This window comes from Rhipicephalus sanguineus, chromosome 11 (assembly GCF_013339695.2).
Source record: "Rhipicephalus sanguineus isolate Rsan-2018 chromosome 11, BIME_Rsan_1.4, whole genome shotgun sequence".
NCBI lineage: Eukaryota > Metazoa > Arthropoda > Arachnida > Ixodida > Ixodidae > Rhipicephalus > Rhipicephalus sanguineus.
The window spans coordinates 143,866,327-143,887,945 of record NC_051186.1 but is presented as its reverse complement, the minus strand read 5'-3'; the positions used below and the strand labels follow the sequence as shown (position 1 = coordinate 143,887,945).

At 45.5% G+C, this 21,619-nt stretch overlaps 1 protein-coding gene across 3 annotated transcripts in view; it reads right to left on the bottom strand.

The window, feature by feature from the left end:
* Positions 1 to 14,588, bottom strand: part of LOC119375584 (glutaminyl-peptide cyclotransferase) — a 354,571-nt gene extending 339,983 nt beyond the window's left edge. Inside the window, exon 1 of one of the 3 annotated variants that reach the window (XM_037645800.2) lies at positions 14,390 to 14,588. In XM_037645800.2, the coding sequence (XP_037501728.1) occupies positions 14,390 to 14,476 (87 nt within the window). In that variant the 5' untranslated portion in view covers positions 14,477 to 14,588. The remainder of the gene's footprint in view (positions 1 to 14,389) is intronic. The other 2 variants (XM_049420407.1, XM_049420405.1) reach the window with 2 other exon arrangements.
* Between the last annotated feature and the right edge of the window lie 7,031 nt (positions 14,589 to 21,619).

Genomic DNA, 21,619 nt, shown 5'->3' with positions numbered 1-21,619 from the left:
ATTGACTGCGTATTCAGTTTGAAGTTTTGAGATGATTTCATCTGCTAATGTTTTATCGTTTGTTTATAAATCAGCACAATTTGAAGTATTACTAGACAGTTTGTCATGATGACAGCTTATTCAGTTCTTTTTTTTCAAGTGTGGGATTCTTATATTGAAATGTGTTGGAAGCTGTTAGTTTTGTGCTTATTGTAAAAGAAGAAACATTTGAGTTATAGTTTTGTTCGCACCAATTTTGAAGGTTAACCCTGGTGCTCGGGTAGGAAACTGTCTGTTTCAACAAAGCTACCTGTAGGTTGAGTTTTGTTTTTGTACTAGTTAGCGTGAGCATTTAGGGTAAAAGGTAGTTCAACATTGTTTTATGTGAAGGGTGCAAGTTTTATTTTCAATTTCACTTCATAGTTAGTAGAACCATTTTGTGTTCTTATTGTGACCTGCTTTTGCCGAGAGCATTTAGCGAGGATTTAGCGAAGCCTTTGAGCTTCCGTTGGATTCCTTGGTTGTTTATCACCCAAGTCTAAGCAGCTATGGTACAATTACAATTCTTGTATTCTCTCGAAGTTGTTTTTATAACAACACCTGAAATTGAGGCATGTTATTGAGCCTGTCGCCATAAGATACGAACTCCTCCTCGTTTTATTTAGAAGCGTGAAAGTTAGTGGTCAGGTATGATTTGTTTCAATCACGTCTGGCAGTTTCAGGGGCGTGCAGAGGGCACTTGCAGCGTTGGGCGTGGTTTGACAATCATTGCCCTGTCGAGTGCATCTTATCTATAGAAACCGTGGGCCCATGCGAGCTACGTGTTCGTGTGGAATGCCATGAAAGAGAGCAGTGCTCCTGGGAGCTTCGCCTCGAGCCCCACGGATGAGCCTGGTGTCCGGCCGCATCAATTCAGCCGAGCCCCGTTTAGCAGCTCGTCCTCCTGATGCATTGTTTGGCAACAGAGGTGCTGTTGTGCCTCAGCATGAAGGCCACAATGTTGCCGACCTTCAAACAGCGAAGATCACTGGGAATCGTTGAGTCTTCGCCCTGCCGGCCCCATCAGCTGACGCCAGTCGTTTTTCTCTAGCTTTTCAGCGACTAAGACATTCCGGGGCAACATTCCTGAACGGGATGGAAGGAAGAAACAAAGGCGCTCTGCACACCTCCGGTGTGGATCCTCCAATGCCGTGCAGAGGTCACCTGTCTGGCCCTTTTCTGTCCAGAACCGGATGGGCTGCGTCTACAACCAGCGGGCCAGTTCCGGAGAAAGGGCCTAATCCCGGGTGCCCATCACCAACCAGAGTCAACTGGTCACTGACCTTGGGAGGTACGGGCATGCTCTTCATTATGTTCCTGCCAGTGCTGAGGGATTGGTGGGATCCTGGCCACCGCATGGAGAGGAGAACGAGGGGGTGGACCCCAACCATGTTATTTAATCTGGCGCACTAGAGAGCGTCGGCACCTGTTCACTGAGATCGGAACCATGTAAATACTGTACATAAAGTATTTTCTTTCATCAACTTGTCCTTCTGACTGCTCCGAGCACTATGCCCACACATGTTCGCACCGGCCACGCAAGCACGCCCTCAATAGCACTGCATGATGATGAAATTTCTTTCCTGAATTGCTTCATTACATAGTAAAAAAGTGTACATGTGATCATCGTTTTTGTAACTGTTTCTAATCTTTGCAGGAGCATGTGTTTTTCCATCTTGCTTTGGCTATCAATGATGTGAGAGCATGTGGCACTTGGTCAAGGTTTAAATAGTGAGTGTTCTTTCTAATAAAGTTAGTCGTGACAAGGCGCCCTGTGGTGTGTTGTACTTTTTCTCGTGTCCTTGTTTTGCGTTGCCCATTTCAAGATGGTAGAGACTGTTCATGATTTCCGATTGGCAATTAGTACTGGTGTCCAGACATGCAATTTTTATGGATTTGTCTAAAGCATTTGATAAGGCATCATACAAAAAATTGATTTTCAAACAAGATAACATGCTTAACAATGATGAAAAAAGCAATTACCTTACCTCAATAACTAGCAGCAATCTGTTGTATACCAAGATAAATGCTCTGAAAGTTTCCATAGACTCTGGCATGCCCCATGGATCGGGACTTTCACCGCCTTTTAGGGGTGTGCAAATAGTGAAATTTCACTTTGAATGGAATTCGAATCAAACAGTGCTGAATAGCGGCCCAAAATACCAAATCCAATATCGAATACAAAAGATTTTATTGAATGAAAGTCACGGCCAGACAAAAGAAAAATCAGTGAAGCTATGGTGTGGTGACAGCTTTATTACGCACTTGTTTGGGAGCCTTTTGGTTTTTTTTTCCAGCTTTTATTGGTTCGCAGGCATGTGATACAAGAGCCACCATTCCAGTCAGCAGCGGCATTCCTAACAGCTAACAGAGGAGGGTACGGTAGACAGTGTTTTTTTTTACCTATGGTCGCGCTTTACGGCTCACCTGACAGTGGTAATGTTGTGCTTCATCGTCATGAGTGCTCCAGCACCAAAAATCTTTGGTCGCCCGTTCACAGCAGCGTTTGAATTGCACTTCAGAAAGGTGGGCACCTCTGAACGAGTGGTGCGGTGTGGCAGTGGCGACTGCACAGCGTGAACAGATTTTCACATGTGAAGCCAGTCACCTAAGGTTTCACAGGCCAAAGTCGGGACCTTTTACAGCGCTTGCAGCATATGCGGCCGAACTACGCTAGCAATCCGTGCCTTCGTTCTAGAAGCGAAGTTGTGAAGGGCTTGACAGTTTCCTCATGTGTTTATTCTTTTACATGCTGAAATGACAATCTCCTTTAAAATAAATGTGCTCGCTTATAACCACGATATTGGTGAGTTTTAACAAAAGGCCTATTGTAATGACGTCAGTGTTAATTTTAGCCACCCCACCCTAACCAAGTTGCACCACTGGCCTTTGACACATTCCAGACATTCGTCCTGTCGAATTATTTGAAACTTCGAATACTAGCTACTTGAAAGTCGAATCGAATTATTCGATAAGGTATTATTCGACTCGAATTCGAAAGTCATGTCCGTCCGTCCATATTCGATAAGGTATCATTCGACTCGAATTCAAAAGTCAAGTCCGTCCGCCCGTCCGTCTGTCCGTCCGTCCGTCCGTCCGTCCGTCCGTCCGTCCGTCCGTCCGTCCGTCCGTCCATCCATCCATCCATCCATCCATCCATCCATCCATCCACCCACCCACCCACCCACCAACCAACCAACCAACCAACCTATATATCTATCTATCTATAATCTATCTATCTATCTAGCCGCCTACGTCTGGGTGCTCTCATGATCGCCTCCTTAACTTGGTGTAGACCAAATTTGGTATGGGAGGGTAAGAGGATTTGATGAATATGACTGCCGGGTCATGACATGAATAACGTGAAAATCCTGTCACACACGTCGTCAGACCCTTTGCTCCAGACACGTGTGGCACATACCCATTTACCACGGGCCGTGGTGTACGGGTATGCGCCACAGGTGATTGACAGTTTATATCTACCCAGGAACAGCAAGAACAGACAATTTAAATGAGAGAGTGTTAAGAAAAACCGTCATCGGCAGCGTTGACCGACAAATGGAAAGAATAAGAATTAGGCTCCCAGCAGGAATCAAACCCAAGCATTCTGCGTGGCAATCAGATATTCTACCACAGACCCACGCCAGGACTATAAACTGGTTGGGAAAAACAGCCTATGCAGGGGTAATGTCGGTGCAACGTCAATTGTGGTTGTGGTGCTGGCTATTTTTATTTTATAACAAAGTAATAAACGCTACATGTCTACTCCTATCATACAGGTGTCATATCAGATTAACGCTTGTGGTTCCAGTATTGGCTCCGCTTTTGTGGCAGTCTAATAAACATTACATATGTATCCCTATGATTCAGTAAGCTATATTGAAAGATTGCTCGACCCCGGAGGAATACATTAAAGAAAGTTACATGTGATATTCACATGATTGCACCATGATGTGCACTTAGTTTCTATAATACTGACGTATGTACTCTATAACGCGAGGGCTGACGTTATGTCGCACCATAAGTTACCATTTAAACACCAGCGTTGTCGACGTGCGTGGTAAGCCCATGATGTGCACACAGCTACTACACTTACAAAAGCACATCGATCCACGTCGTAACGCTTGGCTCAAAGCCATAAAGTTTAGAAAGCCATAAAGTATAGAAGTACTCGCTGACTGCTTCGCATGAAACCGATTCCCACAACACGTGGGATCTACCTAATTTTTTAATAATGACTGTGTTATTTATTCTGAAGTAAAATGCTCCGCTAATCAAATAACATTCAACGGAGCATTTCAAAAAGCAATCGCTTGTTGCGACACTTGGCAGATGCCTATACGATGAAAAACCACATTTATGCGCATTTCACATAAAGAGCAGCCTCTTACATCTCAATATCATTAAGACGATGCATTTCTCAGTGAGGTGCAGCGCTACAAGTATCTGGACACCAGACTTTCCTTTCTAGGGAGGGCTCTCCTGGTGCTTGCTTTCAGACGCACAAATCTACAGTACAGCAATTATTTGGGATCCAATGCCACACCTTTCTGTATTTTCATGTGACTGGGTTGTTACATGCGCAGGCCTGTCTAAAACCTTCTCAATTGTGGTAGACAGTTTGGATGAAATTGTGATAACAATGCTGGAATATTCGGTTCTGCTTGTATAAAAGCAGATACATTTCATCAACCGTGGGATTACTTTACGGTCAACGACCGTACTCGCAGCTACTACTGTGAGTGTTACTCGCTTGTACAACGAGTGTACTTGGATTTTCTGGGCACACCCAATCTGTCGGAGTGCCACCTTCTTCCCAGTCACAACCACATGACAATGTAAACAAATGTCAAAGCAGAAAAAAAGGCTGCATGTTTTGTCTATAACAGCTATGGTCGAACATCTGTAAGTGCATTGCCAGCGAGGGCAAATCTTTTGCCCATAAGTGAAAGAAATAAGAGCTTCTTGACTTTTCCAAGCACTGTAGGAGACTGGGACAGCCCGACTAAAATGCTGTTTTACAACCACCTCTTGAAACGCTTGCCTCTTGTCTCGAACAGGTCATTTGTTTCTAACAGTAACGTTGATATTGTTCACAATTTGACTACAATTAGCTTCTGGAAATATTTGTACTGTATTCACTGAATTGATTTCCGCTTTTCTTGCATTTTATTTTTATAACACTTTTTCAAGCGTTTGATGTAATATTGTAAACTAATACTTGACTTTCTGTTCCTACTTGTATTTTGATTGCACATTTAATTATGTTTTTGATAAATATACTGTATGCCTGTTAAACTTTTTTCATTTTCACTACTCCCACCTTGCTAAATCCTTCCATGGGATTGCAGTATCCATAAATAAATAGATAAAAACAAACATTTGTTTGGTCACAAAGAAAGTAATAATGACATAATGTCAACATTATTATTGGTCAAAGTTATGCAAGAATACTTCAGCAATGGGACTTGTTGAGCCTGCATGTCAGTCTGAGCTAAAGATACTCTGTGAAAGCAAAGTCCCCGAATTGCCAACCAGACCATACAGTAGAGTTTTAGATTATGCATAGATTGCATTGTCTAGAGTCATATTGCATCTAGAAAATATATTACTGAAGTATATGGTTCAAACTGTGCTATGAACCTTGTCCAAATCATTCCGATTCGCTCTGCAATTCAAGGAATCTTTCGCGAAACGTCTTGACGCGCTTGAAAACATTTTGCAGGGGAAACTGTCTAGTGTTGTCGAACAAGTTCTTGCGAGCGTTGAACTGAAGGTATCCACAAAACCTCAAATGTTCACTGAAGCCTTCAAGAACGACATGAATGAATTCCAGGGGATCCTAACGTACCTAAATGAAACTGTTGAGGATCTGAAATCCGAAAACGAGAAACTGAAAATTGCGAACTCGGCTCTAACAAATCAAAACGCAGCTCTAGAAAAGAGAGTTCGTGAGCTAGAGCAATACTCTCGCAAGAACAACGTTGAACTGAAGGGCGTGCCCTGCACTCAAGGCGAAGAATGTGTCGCTATTCTTCAGGCCGTTGGGAACAAAATTGAGTGCCCTGTGTCGAAGGACGACATAGACATTGCTCATAGAGTTCCCTCTGCTTCTGATGCGAAAAACCTGATTGCAAGGTTCGCTTCACGGGCTAAGAAAGCAGAATTCATTAGTAAGGCACGAAAGGCACGCCTTCAAACTCACGACATTGGCTTCCGTGGAGCAGAATCAAGGCCTATATATGTCAACGACCATCTGACGCAAGAAAACAACAGACTGCGAAAGCTCTGTCGCTGAAAAAAGAAAAACGTTGGCAGTTCCTATGGACAGACGACTGCCTAATCAATGCAGACAGCAGGGTTTTTCGCATCAGAGACGAGACTGATCTGAACATTTTCACTAACCAAGCGTAATAGCATTCGTTGACTTTTTCACTATGAGTTACATTGATTCAAAAGATCTAGCACTCTTACTGTCAAATTCATGCTGCTCAGTTATTCATTTTAATGTGAGAAGTTTGAAAAGACACTACGATGAATTTCACCTGCTTTTATCATCGTATCCCGTTCCATTTTCACTGGTGTGTGTCACGGAAACATGGCTAAGCGATAAAGATAAAAACTTATTTTCATTTCCATCTTACACTCCGGAATACTGTCATCGCGTATCATCCAGCTATGGTGGTGCTGCTATCTTCATTGCCCATGATATTGAGTATATACGCAGATTAGACTTAAACCCCGACCTGCCATACTGCGAAACAGTATGGATTGAAATAAATAAGTCATCATTTCATACCGGCGAAAAAAGCATTATTTTTGGCTGCATCTACCGGTCACCAAGTTCTAGTGTGACCACATTTTGCCATGCTCTTGACAATATACTGCACACTGTTTCAAATGAAAACAAGAATATCGTCCTAATGGGAGATATCAATATCAACATTCTGGATGAATGTAGTTGTTATAGCAGAGAATACGTTAACATATGCCATGGGTATGGTGTCGAATCGTCGTTACAATTACCCACTAGAAATGTTACTAACTCAAGCACTCTCATTGATCATGCACTAACAAACCTGCTTCATCCCCCTGAGGCTTTCATTGTTAGAAGCAATATAACAGATCATTTTCCAATTGTATTGCGTTTTCAACGCCATAATCATGCCTCCGGACCGACGTACACAAAATCAATATTTGATAAAGACCTCTACAAAGAGTTGGCCACCAGATCAGACTGGTCACTCGTTACATCGCTGAATGATGCTGAGGCCTCTTACAATAAACTCGTTGACCTAGTCAAGGACTCTATATCCTCATCTACAACGGTGGTCAAGTGCCGCAAACATTTCGCTTCTCCCTTAAATCCCTGGCTTACAACAGGAGTGTTGAAAAGCATGCGTAAAAAAGAAAACCTATATCGCAAATGTAAAAATCGGCCATTTAACCAGTCACTTAAGGTTCGCTACAAGAAGTTTTGCACTTTGCTAACACATCTGCTTAAAGAAGCGAAGAAAACTTACTATGAAAATCTGATAGTTAAAACTGGGCATGATTCCCGAAAACAATGGCAGATAATTAATACATTTCTGAATAAGAATCCTGTTAGGAAAAGCGTAGCCAAAATTCAAGAAAAAGACCGCATGCTTACTAATCCTACAGATATTGCATGCGCGTTCAGCAATTTTTTTGCTTCTATTCCCGATATTCAAGGCGTTAACGACCCACTCATATCACGCCTGACACCACAATCATTTTATCTCTTCCCAACTGACCCAAGCCAAGTTCATGATACGATCATGAATCTTAAGAACTGTAGCCCTGGTTTAGATTCTATATGCTGCCATCATATCAAGGACATTGTTGACATCATAAGCGAAGCGTTCTGTCACATTGTCAATTTAATTTTTAAAACATCAGTGTTTCCTAATGACATGAAGAGATCAAAAATAATTCCAGTGTATAAAAAAGGAGACACTACCTCATTAGCAAACTACAGGCCTATATCTATTTTGCCGTGTTTTAGTAAAGTTGTCGAAAAGCTGATTGAAAAACGCCTTTCTAATTATTTGGATAAGCGTAAACTGTTAATCCCAAGACAATTTGGTTTCCGTCGCGGATATTCCACCGACTTAGCTTTAATCGCACTTACCGACATATCAAGGCAGAAATTGACCGGGGCAGATTCGTGGGATCTGTTTTTATCGATTATTCAAAAGCATTTGACTCCCTAAATCACAGCATTCTCTTTTCTAAACTCGACGCTTATGGCATAACAGGTCCATCGCTGGAGCTTCTGCGCAGTTACCTACACGATCGTCAGCAACAGGTTTGCGTTTCAGGAGTACTGTCTGACACACAAATAATTAACACTGGTGTTCCACAGGGGTCCATACTCGGACCGCTGTTATTCCTCATATATATTAATGATTTTCCGAACTGCCTCACTTCCACTGCATGTCTTCTGTACGCGGATGACACCACTGTTTACACTTCTGATAACGACATAAATGCACTGACAGACAGATTGAACAATGAACTAAACAATATCAACTATTGGTGTCGAAAAAATAAGTTGCTCATGAACCTCAAAAAGACAAAATATATGGTTTTTAGTTCGCACAGTAAACCCCGATCCAATATTGTTCCGGTGCACATAGGATCCCACCCCATACCAGCATCTAACGAATGTTCATTTCTAGGTGTTCAATTTGATTCATTTTTGAAATTCAACATTCACATCACTTGCTTAAAAAAGAAAATTGCATACGGTGTCAGGGTCCTCTTAAAGGCAAGACACTGCTTTCAAAGGCACACTCTTTTGACATTATACTATGCCTTTATCTTCAGTCATGTAAATTATTGTATAGCCTCATGGGGCCTCACATATCACTGTCATATAGCCCCTTTGCAACACATCCAAAATAATGCTGTTCGCATTATCACTTCGGCTCCTTATAACGCTCATGTTACCTCTATCTTCACCGAGTTAAATCTGCTCACTATAAATAAGCTTATCTCCTACAATCACGGCATCGTCATTTATCGCATGCTTAAGAATCCACAATTACTTTATGTCATTGGTCGGAACAGTCTTGCTAATCCAAATAATACTAGGTTCTCTTCACATAATAACATTTTACTTCTGAAGTCTCGAAGCAACTACGCAAAACTAACTGTTGGTTTTGCAAGCGTCAAACCATGGAATGATCTACCAGTTCATTTAACTCTTTCGCTACCGCGGGAAAAGGGGCCGTTTTTACTAGGTGTGAAAAATAATTTTTTCCGGCTAGATAGTAATGCCTTATTTACATTGTTTGGTAGCAAAATGTAGCTAAAAGAACGCTCTGCGCAATAACATAATTGTTGTACATATATTTATTACACATATTAATGAAAAAAATGTTTATAAAGAAAAGTTTATACAGTAATTAATCATTTAAGACTTTAAAAAGAGGATAACTTAAAAAATAATGAGGTTCAAAAAAATTCAAGATATACAATTTGTAGCTTCTTATGTTGCAAAAAGGTTGTACAAGTTTAAAAAATTATTGCTAAAAGCTGTTCTTCCCACAAAAAAGAAAGTTAGTGAGGGTGCGTCTCGTGCCATTCTCGAAAGCAGTCCCTCGTCGGGATGAAACAAAGATAGATGCCGCATGGCTGACACAAAACTGCTGTTTTCATCTGTGTCTTTCGTTCGTCATAGCAGAGCTTGCAATTCCAGCGTTTTTCTTGCACCTGGGGCTTGTGTTCGGACTTTTTTGGAGGTGGAGGAGGGGGAACATGTCTTTCGCCCGTGCCAAGAATCTTGACGACGCATACTCGTCATCGGTGCTGAAATCTGATGAGTCAACATCTTCTCCAGACTCACTGATGCCGATTACATCCTCAAAATCGACTGTTGATGCGCTGGATTTGCGAGAAACGCGTCGTCTTTTGGGAACGCCTGCACGCGATGACGACGCCGACGCGCGCGCACAGCAACCCGAAACTTTTTCCGGCGAGAGAAAACTTCCCCGTTGCAAAAAACAAGCAAAACATCGCAGATCCCTTCGTGTGTTTCCCACTTTCTTACCTAGATGGCGCTAGGCGCCCGTAAACTGCGCAACGGCGCGAGAATTCAAACTTGAAATGCATCGTTCAAATTGAACGATTTGAATAGGCGCGGTAGCGAAAGAGTTAAAACCTTCACCGACACAGTCATCATACCAACGATCATTAAAAGGTTATATTGTATATTTGTAAATGCTACCGATTCTGTATCTTTTGTTAACTTTTTGATCTGTTTTTCATTATTTCTTTGTAAACTCTATTGTTTCATTGTATTTTTTTCTCGTTCGTGTTATGCAATGAAATGTTGTGCTACCACATGCTTCTTTATCATTGTAAGTATTATGGAACTTTCGTATAAATTTCCGTCTTCAACCGACACATATTTAGTTTTCTTCTGTAATTAATAACAAGAGGTCCCGCTGCAGTTTTTTAACTGTGGGACCTCTTTCTGTATACTTTCTTTTGTTGCGTAAAACCTTGAGAAACAATAAACTTCAACTTGAACTTACACTGGTGCTGCATAGTATCTTGAAATGCTTCACGCACAACTTGCCATCTAATCTCAGTATTTTGATTTTATTTCTCTGGTGATTTCAACTGCTGTTTCATGTTTGTTATCTAAATCAACGTTGTACATGGTTTCACTCCATTTACCTTGTACTCAACTTTTGAAATGCATAACATGTAACCTGTCCCCCCATACAATACCCTCATCATGAGGGCCTATGGAGGTTTTTAGGGGCGTAGCTCCTCTAAGTCTAACCTTGTCACGTCTCCGTTGTCCGGCGTAAACGGCAGTATCTCTGTCCGACGTAAACGGCAGATGGCGCTGTCTCATAGAAGTACATACAAACTGCAGTTCAGGGACGATATTCTAGATGGCGCTGTACACAATCTGTGTCTAAAGTCCCTCTATCTTTCAAAAGTAGCGAAAGGTCTTGATCCAGCCGCCGCGTCCTACGATAGGTCGGTTGGCGACACGTGACCTTTTCGCCTTCGCGCCCCGCCCAAAGGGTCCAGCGGCGGCAGCGCTGTGCCGGCGATAGGTATAAAGGCCCCTATACCGTAGGTATAGGGGCCTTACATAGGCACGGATCACTGTGTTTCCAAGCGTGGAGTGGGGTGATTTTAGCGAGTAGAGAGTACTTCACGCACCTCTGTCGCATTGTTGTTGCAAACTAGAAGCGTTTATGTACCTGAAGTTGAGTGGACGCAGGAATTCCGCGTTTGAATTTAATGTTTGGAGCGTGACGTGCTAGTATGTCGGGTCTCTATGCCTTCGGTTGCCTCCCCGCGCGGAGGACAGAAAAAAGTTTTTCTTTTTTTTTTCGTTCCTCGCAGTGAAAAAAAATATATGCTGAAGGAATGCCCAACAAAATCAGTCGCAAGAAATTTGTGCCCACGGAAAACACCCGGATATGCGAAGTAAGTGATTTTGTAATGGTTATAACTTCAAGCAGCCTTTCGCCTGGCCGGCGTGCTTTTGTTCGTGCATATGCATGAGCATTATCTCAGCAACGCTATCATTGCTTCGGCATTCTTTATGCCGTAGATTTGTGCGCAGTAGTCAATGGAGAGTCACACCCCGTATCTCTAACATTAAATTGCTTAAATTTAGCGTGCTCCATGCTCGTTAAAGTTATTGTCCCTGTAGTTTGATAACTGATGAGCATCTTAAGCCACAAATATTAATAATATAGCGGTTCAAGCGAGCACCGAGTTTGGTTTCAGGCGCCCGCAATATGCACGGGAGCGAGCGGCGTGTCGTCTGCTATCGCTGCTCCTTGGACCCCCTCGAGAGGGCGCGCGTGTAGTTGTCGCTACCTTTATAAATATAGGGACCTTATCTGTGTCGTCATCACCATTTCTCGTCTCATTTCCTAGATGGCGTTGGTCCAATATAATTGTGTGCAATATGGCGCTTGTGTGAATCGACACTAGATGGCGCTAGAAGTGCCGCTGCTCTCCGATTGGCTGCTGCGCGGGGAGCGAGCACCTCTCTCATTCTCCTGGATCGTCGCCGTACATGTCAGATCGTTGGTGGAGCATGAACGATGCGCAGCGGCGGGCGCTCGCTTGGCGGCAGCCGGGCGCATCCCGAGACGGTGCGCGCCAAGGACGCCGCTGCGAAACGGGCTCAACGAGAAGCCGATCCCGAGATCATGATTGCTTCAGGAGCTTCGCCCAAGCTCTTCATCATTCACCCGTAGATATGCTGTAATTTTTTAATATAAAATTTAAAAGAAAATTAACTGCTATTCCTATTTAGAAAGATTGCCACCCACTTTAAGTTGCTTTACAAGGTCAGCACCACATTCTTCACATTAGGTGTGCGTGTGGTAAGGCATGTACCAATACACAATGCAAATACAACCTTGCAAGCCCAGTAGGCAAAACCAAATGCTGGACAGCATCACTATGCCATGTGTTTGTAACACTTCCTTTGAAAAGGCTGAGTATCTAGATTTTTCTCTTATTCTTCTGTGTCACAGTAACTTATGTTGGACACGTACCTTGATTGCAGCAATTTATGGTTTAAACTATTACATGCATGACTGCCACTTCAAATAGAGATCAAACTTGATCAAACAAACTTACATTGCTTTCAGCCTCTTTCCATTTCTTGAATGAAAATTTCTATATTATATACGTGACAAGAAGCAGTCAGAAAAAGCAAGAACTAGTAGCACTGGCTGCACAGAACAGCATATCCTTTCATCCAAGGCTTGTGTTTTATCCACTGCTATCGGCCACGACAGATGCTCTCCCGACCATGCACTAAGAGCCCCAAGAACAGCTGGCTTGCTCAGAAAGGTATGTGTGCTCTCAACGCATGAAATACCTTGTGTGCTTTGAAGCATGCGTGACTCCAGGGGGTCACCGCATAATCGTGTTTCTTCACAACACCACTGCTGTGCATTTCCTTCAAAAGTCAATTGCTGCAAGCACACAGCAGCAATGAAGCAGATATGCATTGGAAGTGAAAGTGACCTTGTTCATAAGGTTGTGCTGCTAGCTATGCCGCAGTTTGGCCTGCATGACTTCCTGCTGCTGTTCAAATGCTGCCTCTGGTTGGCCATGTCAAACCTATTCGCCTCAGCACTACTCACGTAGCCAGGGCTGGCCCCATGGAGTTTTTTAATTTTGCATGTGTATATATACATGCACACGCACAAACACACGTACATAAAGTATGGTTGAACCCCTCCCCCAGAAAACAACTTCTGGCTACGCTGCAGCTCAGAACTAACGTTGAATATTTGCAGCCATACATTACGGCCAATTGAAATGCAGACAAAAGAAGGCTTTCGAATGACTGAGAGAGTACAAAAATATAGACAGCAGGTCTGCATGTGTCAGGCACACATTTATTCTGAGACATGTAGACCAAAACAAAATATCTTGTGGTGCTAGAAGAAGAAAAAGAGGTAATAGAAGCCGAAGTTTGATTGAGTGGAACATGGTCTAAGTAAGTATTTTTGAGAAAAAAAACTTGCACACCTCATTGGTGCTGTTGTTGATACGGTGGGCCAACCACTCGTCACGTGTTTTAACGCCTCTTCTGCCACACAGTATGACATGTGTTAATGACACTCCTAGCAGTACACAACATTCATATGTTCCGACGCAATTCCGAGCACGGGCGTGGCTCTGTGGCAAAACACCTGCTTGCCCGGCGGTTCGATTCCCACTCGAACCGGAGACTTGTTTATTACTTATTTATTAGCATTTATCTCGAATTTTCGTTCACAGACAACGCCGATTTTTCGCTCACAACCAACGACGCCAACACCGGAATTTGCACGAAAGGCGCTCTCCAACGTTGTCGCGTTAAAATTGTGCGAGGTCAAAATCATAGCGGGATCGGTAAATTTACAATAAAATAAGTTGTGCATGCCAATTTCGTTGGATGCAGCTACCTGACCAAACTTTTTAAGATGGCTCGAGAAAAAAGGCCCGTATGAGAATGAAATAATATCCAACCACTAGGATAACACACTACTACATTTACGCCAAGTCTCAGTTCCAGAACGAACGTGTCTCTAAATGAATTGGCCGGGCGTATTCACAAAAAGCTCTCGCGCCAGAGACAGCTCTGCCGATTCGGCTCAATCTCAGCCAAGTGTTGTGGCAATTGTAGAAGAGAAATAAAAAAAAAAAGATTTATGAGCGTCGCGGTAACAGTACAAAAGCGAAAGTGGAGTCAGCGTAAACACAACCGCGCTTTCGGTGGTACGTCGAGATGCGCAACAGGAATCGGAGCAGGCCTGATCAAGATTAGAAATGGATCAATGCTTGCCGAAGGATGAATACTCACCTTCAACTCGTGCCAAGTGACGCCTTCGGTGAGAGTGACGAGAAGCGCCAACAAAAACTGGACCAGAACACCCGTGGCGATGAGCATTACAAATACCGCGTTGACGCCGCAGGAGCGAACACTGCGAACACCGACTACCCGCACACACAGCTAACACAGCTGACCGAAATGAGACTTGGCCACTTGGCTTGGCTGAAGTCGTGGACGCGGTAGGCAGCGCGCAATCCCCCCCTCACCTAGAGTTACTACCCTCACCTAGAGGTGTGCGCCGAGACGTCGGCGCGCCGCCGCCGCCGCTCTCGGCGGCGCGATCGGCGCGCCATTTAAGTACGATTAATTTTTTTTTTCAGCGAATCTAACTTTGTTTGGCACCTTCTGCCACCAGTAAAGGCTCGGCTGGCTCGGCTCTTTAATTCTGCCCACTAGGTGTACGAAACACACCTCAAATGATTCGCCTGTCGCTTCAAGTTAGATCACTGGACCACAAAAAGTTGTGAAGTATTCCCAATAATGCGGAAAGGTAGTGTTGCATTCAAGATAAACGGGAATGTCAAGTAAATTTCAAGCTCGCTGTACTTAAGCGAATCCGGGTCAGTGACAGCGCAACGGTGGTTTTTGGCGAGGACTGTCGACATATTCTGGCTGACGATCTGCTGCTCCCTCAAACAAAATGTGTTACGTGAGGCGGGATTTGAAGGGTAATATAAGGCGGCGGAGAGTAAAAATAAATATGTGAAAGCGAGTCGAGGAACAGCGGCAGTTCAAGGGGGAAGGGCGGGTGCAGGAATGGAGGCGGGCGGGGTTAACCTATTGTACAAGCTTGACTTTGATTAGATGCGGATGGAAGGAATTAATCGCTTATATTGCTCAGCAGTCTAAATAAGCCATAGCTATTTAGGGTATATATTTAGAAAAAAGATCAGTTAAGAAACTGGAATATATTGAGGATAAGCATTTAATGAAGAAAGAAAGAGAAAAGGACAATAGACGAAATGCACAACATATTGTAACAGAACAGAAACGATCCCCAAGGGTGGCAGGTTCAGCAAGGTCGACAGTTGGACGATATGGTGATCACCATAAAGTTCGTGTGAAGTAACGCATAGAAAAGGACAATGCGGACAAAACGCTAAAGTGCGGGTACGGGTGTATAATGTCTTGTGTTTCCTCCGCTTTGTCCTGCATTCCGGGCGATGCTCCACGCCAGGATATCAAACTGGGTTATCTTCTGCCTTTCCTTCGTCCGTTTCCTATCTCGGACTAAATTCAACTATCTAGATCTAGGTGCAGTTTTTTCACAATTAACTGTGTTTGAAACTGGACATCACTAACGTAGCTTGCTGGGCGAGTTGGTTCATAATATTCTTATTAAGAGGAAACAACAAAAAAAAAATGAAGACAGCAAAGGAGAGCAACACAAGCGCGTGCTGGACTTACAACTGAATGTTTATTGAAGAAAGTCTTCACACGAACCAGCAGCGCATGCGTAAATAGGCCGTTGCGCAAAATTTTACATAGGACAATTGAGAAGGGACGAACACGGGCGCTCGTCTTCGTCCCTTCTCTTGTCATGTACGTGTCAAATTCTGCGCTACGTGATCAGTTATATGCAATACCAACATGCCCAACTTCATACATCTTGTAGGCTACCTGAGACGTGTCACAGTTGCACAACTAATTACAAAGCCAAGAAACGTGTCAAAGTGGTACAAACAGCCCATTTCCACGAAATACCAAAATATCAACGTCACGTGCACCCGCTATCTAGAAATGCGAATTGTTTATCTGTAAGGAAAACTGAGCGATCACTCGATCACAGTGTGAGTGAGTACGAACTTTATTCAGGTCCTGAGGTGAAAGAAAGCGGTGCCGAAGGCCCCGTCAATCAGTCCGGCGGCTCCACCCAGGTCGGGGCCGGTAGACAGAGTCCTTCGGCGACGGCCCGGGCCCTCTGGACAGCCTTGAGCTGAGCTAGGAGCTCTGTGCTTTGAAGCGCTGAGTCCCATGACGACTGGTCAGAGAAATCTGTACCCGCGTTGGCAGGGCACAGCCAGAGCATGTGCTCGAAATTGTTGTATTCGTGGCCACAGTGTGAGCATACAGCAGGAAAGTCAGGATTGCTCCTGCTTAGTGTCGTCGGTGTTATGTATGTTCGAGTCTGCAACTGTCTGTAAGTGATTGCTTGTGCTCTGTTGAGCTTTGTGTGAGGAGGAGGAAAAGTTCGACGTCCTAATCTATGATGAGAGGTGAGTTCGTGGTATGACACGAGCGGGTCTTTGTTATCGAGGTTCCTGCAGGCTGCATTGAAGCGAGGGGGTGTACCGCAGACGCGGAAAGTGAGCTCTCGCGCCAGTTGGTGTGCCCGCTCGTTTGGGTTGCAGGACGAAGATCCGGAAATGTTTCCCATGTGAGCCGGGAACCATGTAATGTGTGAGGACGGGAAATTATCCTCGCCCCTTTCTTGGTAGAAGAGCTTGTTGACAACTGTAGCTGCCTTCGAAGAGACGAGGGCAGCCGAAAAAGTTCTTATGGCTGTTCTGGAGTCCGAGTAAATGATAGAGGCTCCCGTGCAGCTTTGAAGGGCCACCGCAATGGCCATTTCTTCTGCTTCGTGGGTGAAGTTGGTAACTACCGTGGCTGCGTTGACGAGCGAGCCATGGGCGTCCACCACGGATACGGCGTAAGCGCCTCGATTCCAATATCTTGCAGCGTCAACAAAGAGGACTTGCGTTTCGTTGCGCATGATCTTGGCGAGTATGGCCTTGGCTCTCGCTTTTCTCCGTCCTTCGTTGTGGGTCGGGTGTATGTTTCTGGGAATCTGATCAACAGTTATCGCTTGCGTGGCGTTTTTGCAAAGTTGTGACTTCTCTGGCGGCATGAAGAGGGGCTGAATGCCGGCTTCCAACAAGATCTCGTTGCCCGCCCTTGAGAGCGAGAGCCGACTAATTTGGGCGTGCCGCTGTGCCTCAAACAGTTCGGTAGCTGTATTGTGCAGGCCCAATTGGAGGAGTCGTTCCGTACTAGTATTTCGAGGGAGGCTCAGGACCCTTTTCAATCCTGTTCTAATTAGTGTATCGATTTTATTAAGCTCTGTCTTCTTCCAGTTGAGGAAAGGGGCGGCGTACGTTACTTGGCTGATGAGAAAGGCGTGAAATGCTTTCATGAGGTTGTCTTCTTTCAGGCCGTCCCTTCTGTTGGCGACCCGTGATATCACCCTGGTGAAGTTGAGGACACTCTTTTCTATGCGTTTGAGTGCCTCCACGTTGTCACCGCTGTAAGCCCCAATGACCATACCGAGGACCTTGATTGTGTTACACCTGGGGATACTGCCTCCGTCCCTGGTACTTAGGTGAACGGGGAGGCAGCTAAGGGGCTGTCCCTTCCTGGGGCCGCGTTTGCACAGAAGGAGCTCTGATTTGCTGGGAGACAGCTTCAGTCCCGTATTTTTAAGAAAAGCTTCTGTGGTGTCCAGCGCTTGCTGCAGGTTCTGCTCCAGAGCGCCTAGTGGGCCGCTGGCAGACCAAATGGTAATGTCGTCCGCGTAAACCGCGTGTCCTACCCCCTGGACTCTTGAGAGTTGGTTGGACAGATCGTGCATAGCGATGTTGAAAAGAAGCGGCGAAAGCACTGACCCTTGCGGGGTGCCGATGTTGCCTAGCTTGTGCTTTCGGCTTCTGATTTGTCCAATGTTTATGGTGGCCGTTCGGTCAGCCAAAAACGATCGTACATAGTTGTGGAAATTTACTCCGAGATCTAAAGTGGAGATTTCGTTGAGGATGTGTTCGTGCCTGACCGTGTCGAAGGCCTTGGTTAGGTCGAGCGCCAGGATGCCTTTTACGTCTCTGGATTTATTGTCAATGACGGCGCTCCTGATGAGGAGCATTGCGTCTTGCGTTGAGAGCGATTTTCGGAAGCCTATGAGATTGTGGCGGAATAGGCTGTTTTCTTCAATGTGCTCAGCAATTCTGTTGTGAATAGCATGTTCGGCGACCTTCCCGAGGCACGAAGTAAGGGAGATAGGTCTCAAATTCTCTGCATGGAGCGGTTTTCCGGGTTTGGGAATAAGGATTACATTAGCAGTTCGCCAGTCATCCGGTACTCGGCCTTCAGTCCATGCAGCGTTGATTTTGCTCGTAATGATTTGTATGGCTTTGTCATCTAGATTTCTGAGCAGTTTGTTTGTGAGTCCATCTGGACCGGGGGCCGAGCGGCCGTTTAGGTCGTGAAGGGCGTGCACAATCTCCGATACCTCGAAAGGACGATCCAGCGAGGGTTGAGCTGTCCCCTTGTACTCGCGTGTCGCGTCGTCCCAGGGGAGAGATTTACTCTCTACCGGCAGGTATATATCTGCCAGGGTGTCAGCAAAATCCCGGGGACTAGTGCCTTCATTCGTGTGCAGATGGACGAGCCTTTCGATCATTATCCGCGCATTGCTCTGGGTCGGTTTGTTGCTGTCGGCGAATAGGTTCTTGAGAAGGCTCCACTTGCTTCCCCTTCTCATTTTACCGTCTGCCTCATTACAAACCTCGTCCCATTGCTGCGCACTCAGCTTTCTGGAGTGTTCTTCGATCTTTTTGTTTATTTCCGTTAGTTTAGATCGCAGCCTCCTGTTTAGCTTTTGCTGTTTCCATCGTTCCCTCAACGCGTTCTTCGCCTCCAGGAGGTGTGCGAGTCTGGAGTCCATGGCTGGCACCTCCAGGTCCAAGCTTATTTCTTTAGTGGCATTAGCCACAGTACTTTTTAGATTTTCCAGGAGCTCTTCGAAGGTTTCTCCTTGTCTGTCCTCGCTACCCCTCAAGCTTCGGAAAAGGTCCCAGTCGACGTACTTGTACGTCTTCGGAGGAGCGGGTGTGATGCGAACGTTGATTTCTAGGATGAAATGGTCACTACCAAGGTCCTCTTGCAGGTTGTCCCACGACCCTTCCGCGTTTCCTAGAAACGTCAGGTCCGGGGTGGTGTCCCGCTGAACCGAATTGCCTCTGCGTGTCGGGAATCTTGAGTCCGTGATTAGTTTCATGCCGAGGGTGTCTGCGCACTCGGCAAGGTTAATCCCTTTCCTATCATTGGTGGCGTAGCCCCAGACGTTGTTGTGCGCATTGAAGTCGCCGGCAACAATCAACGGTCTGTTCTTGGCTTGCGACGCGGCCGATGTGAGAAGTTTCGTAAAGTTCCTGAGTCGGTCAGTCGGGGAACTGTAGACGTTTAGTATGTAAAGGTGTGCGTTAAGGGCTCGACTCGGAATGATTTCTGTTAGCAGGGATTCCAGGCCTTTCTTGTACGTCGGGGTGCCCCTCTCCATAAAGCTGACGTCATTGCGGATGAGGGTGGCAATTCCCCTGGCTTGTTTGAAGTCGGGGTCCAGGGTCGGCCTGGAAACCCTGTACCCCGAGAAGGACATGTTTCGAATGTTCTTTTCGGCCCCGCACTCTTGTAAGATGATCGCGTGTGGCTTTTCTTTACATGATCGGACTAATTGCGTTAGGTTAGCTTTCTTTTTGTTGAATGAATTACAGTTCCATTGCCATATCTTGAAAACTTGCGGTGCGTTATCCATGGTGTTGTTTTGGCATGTCCCCGTGTATGTCGACCTCACCTATTGGTCCTGGTGGTTGGGAGGGTGTGGAAAGCGCAAGTTGGGGTCCCGGGTCCGCCGTGGACATTGTTCTCTTGGCTTTGGGTTGAGCGATTGGTCTTTCTAGGCGGTCGAGTCTGCCACAGATGTGCATGAGTGCCTCTTTAATATCAGTAATTGCCGATTGAAAGGTACTGAACTTGCTCTTCGTCTTGTGGCGTTTTTTGACTTTGTTGTCACTAGTGGAGGCGTTAGAAGGAGCCTCGCTGACTTCAGACATAAAGTCGTCTACGTCGGATGTGTCGTCATCTGTCTGGATGTCGACGGCCCTGCGTTTGTGTGAGCTACACGACGCGACGACGGTTCCTGATGACTGAGGGATGGGTGGAGGAGTGTTCTTTAAGAGACGTCCTTCTAGCCTGGCGAGAGTTGCCCTGAGTTCAGCTAGTTCCTGTTTGAGTGCTTTGTTTTCCCTTTCTAGTGTGTGTATTCGCGGATCTGCCACGTGCTCTGGCTGTGCCTTACCTTGCTTTGAAGTTGTCGGTGCGGAGCCGCTGTCGCCGACCATGTCGGCCCAGGTCATTTTCTTGCCAGGTTGCCTGGAGCTGGATCTTGACCTCGCCGCTTCGGTGGGTCCGGCGCCATCCGCTGCTGATTTCGATCTCGACCTGGATCGGCCCGTGGAGCAGGAGCGCCCTCTGGAACTGGAGCGCCGTTTGGGAATGGCACCTTCTGCCACCTCCTGGTGCATGTCCGCGGGGTCCTTGACCTCGTCCGGATTGACTTCTTTCTCGGAGCTGTTTTGTCTTTGTCTCCTGCGTCGTCGCACGACGTATGGGATGTGGAATCTTTTGCTGCAGCAACGGTCGCCTGTGGGGTGATCGCCCTCACAAAGCTTGCATTTAGGGGTGCAACTGTGTGCTTCTGCAGCGCCGTTGGGGAGTGCTTCTCCGCAGTTGTGGCATTTACTTCTCTCTTCCTTGCTATGGTGGCATACATCGGCCCGGTGTCCGACCCGGCCGCAGGCGTGACAAACGTCGACTTGCCGTTTGTAAAGCGAACACGGCACTAGGGCCGTTCCGCACATGACGTTTTTGGGGACTCGAAGCCCATCAAACAGGATCACAACAACATGCGTGTTTTTGATTCTCTTGACTTCAATGGCGGTCGGGTTTCTTTGGTTTACAATCATGCTTCTGAGGGTATGATCTTCTATCGAGGGGTCAACGTTCCTGATGGCGCCTTTACAAGTGTTTTCCGGCGCGGCTACGTAGGCAGAAACCTCGAAAGCGCCGACTTTCGTATGAATTTTCTGGATGCCAGCATAAGCGACAGCGTTGGATCTGACCGGAGTCGAAATTACAAGTATATTCTGTACCTTGTTAAACACGTTGCCATGTTTTTTTTTTTTATTTTATTTCGAAGGCTTCACAAATGTCACGTTCAATCTCATTATTCCTTTGCCAATGACACTCACTGATTTGAAATCAAGGGCGCAGCCACAGCCTTTGCAGTGTACCCATGTAACACAAAACCTCTAAGGCCGGCCCTACTGCGACCCTCGTGAAAGTAGCGCTTCGTTATTCTGACCCGGGTCAAAATAAGGAAACGCTATTTTCACACAACTTGGCTTGGATTTGTGAAAGATTGTGGCTTTT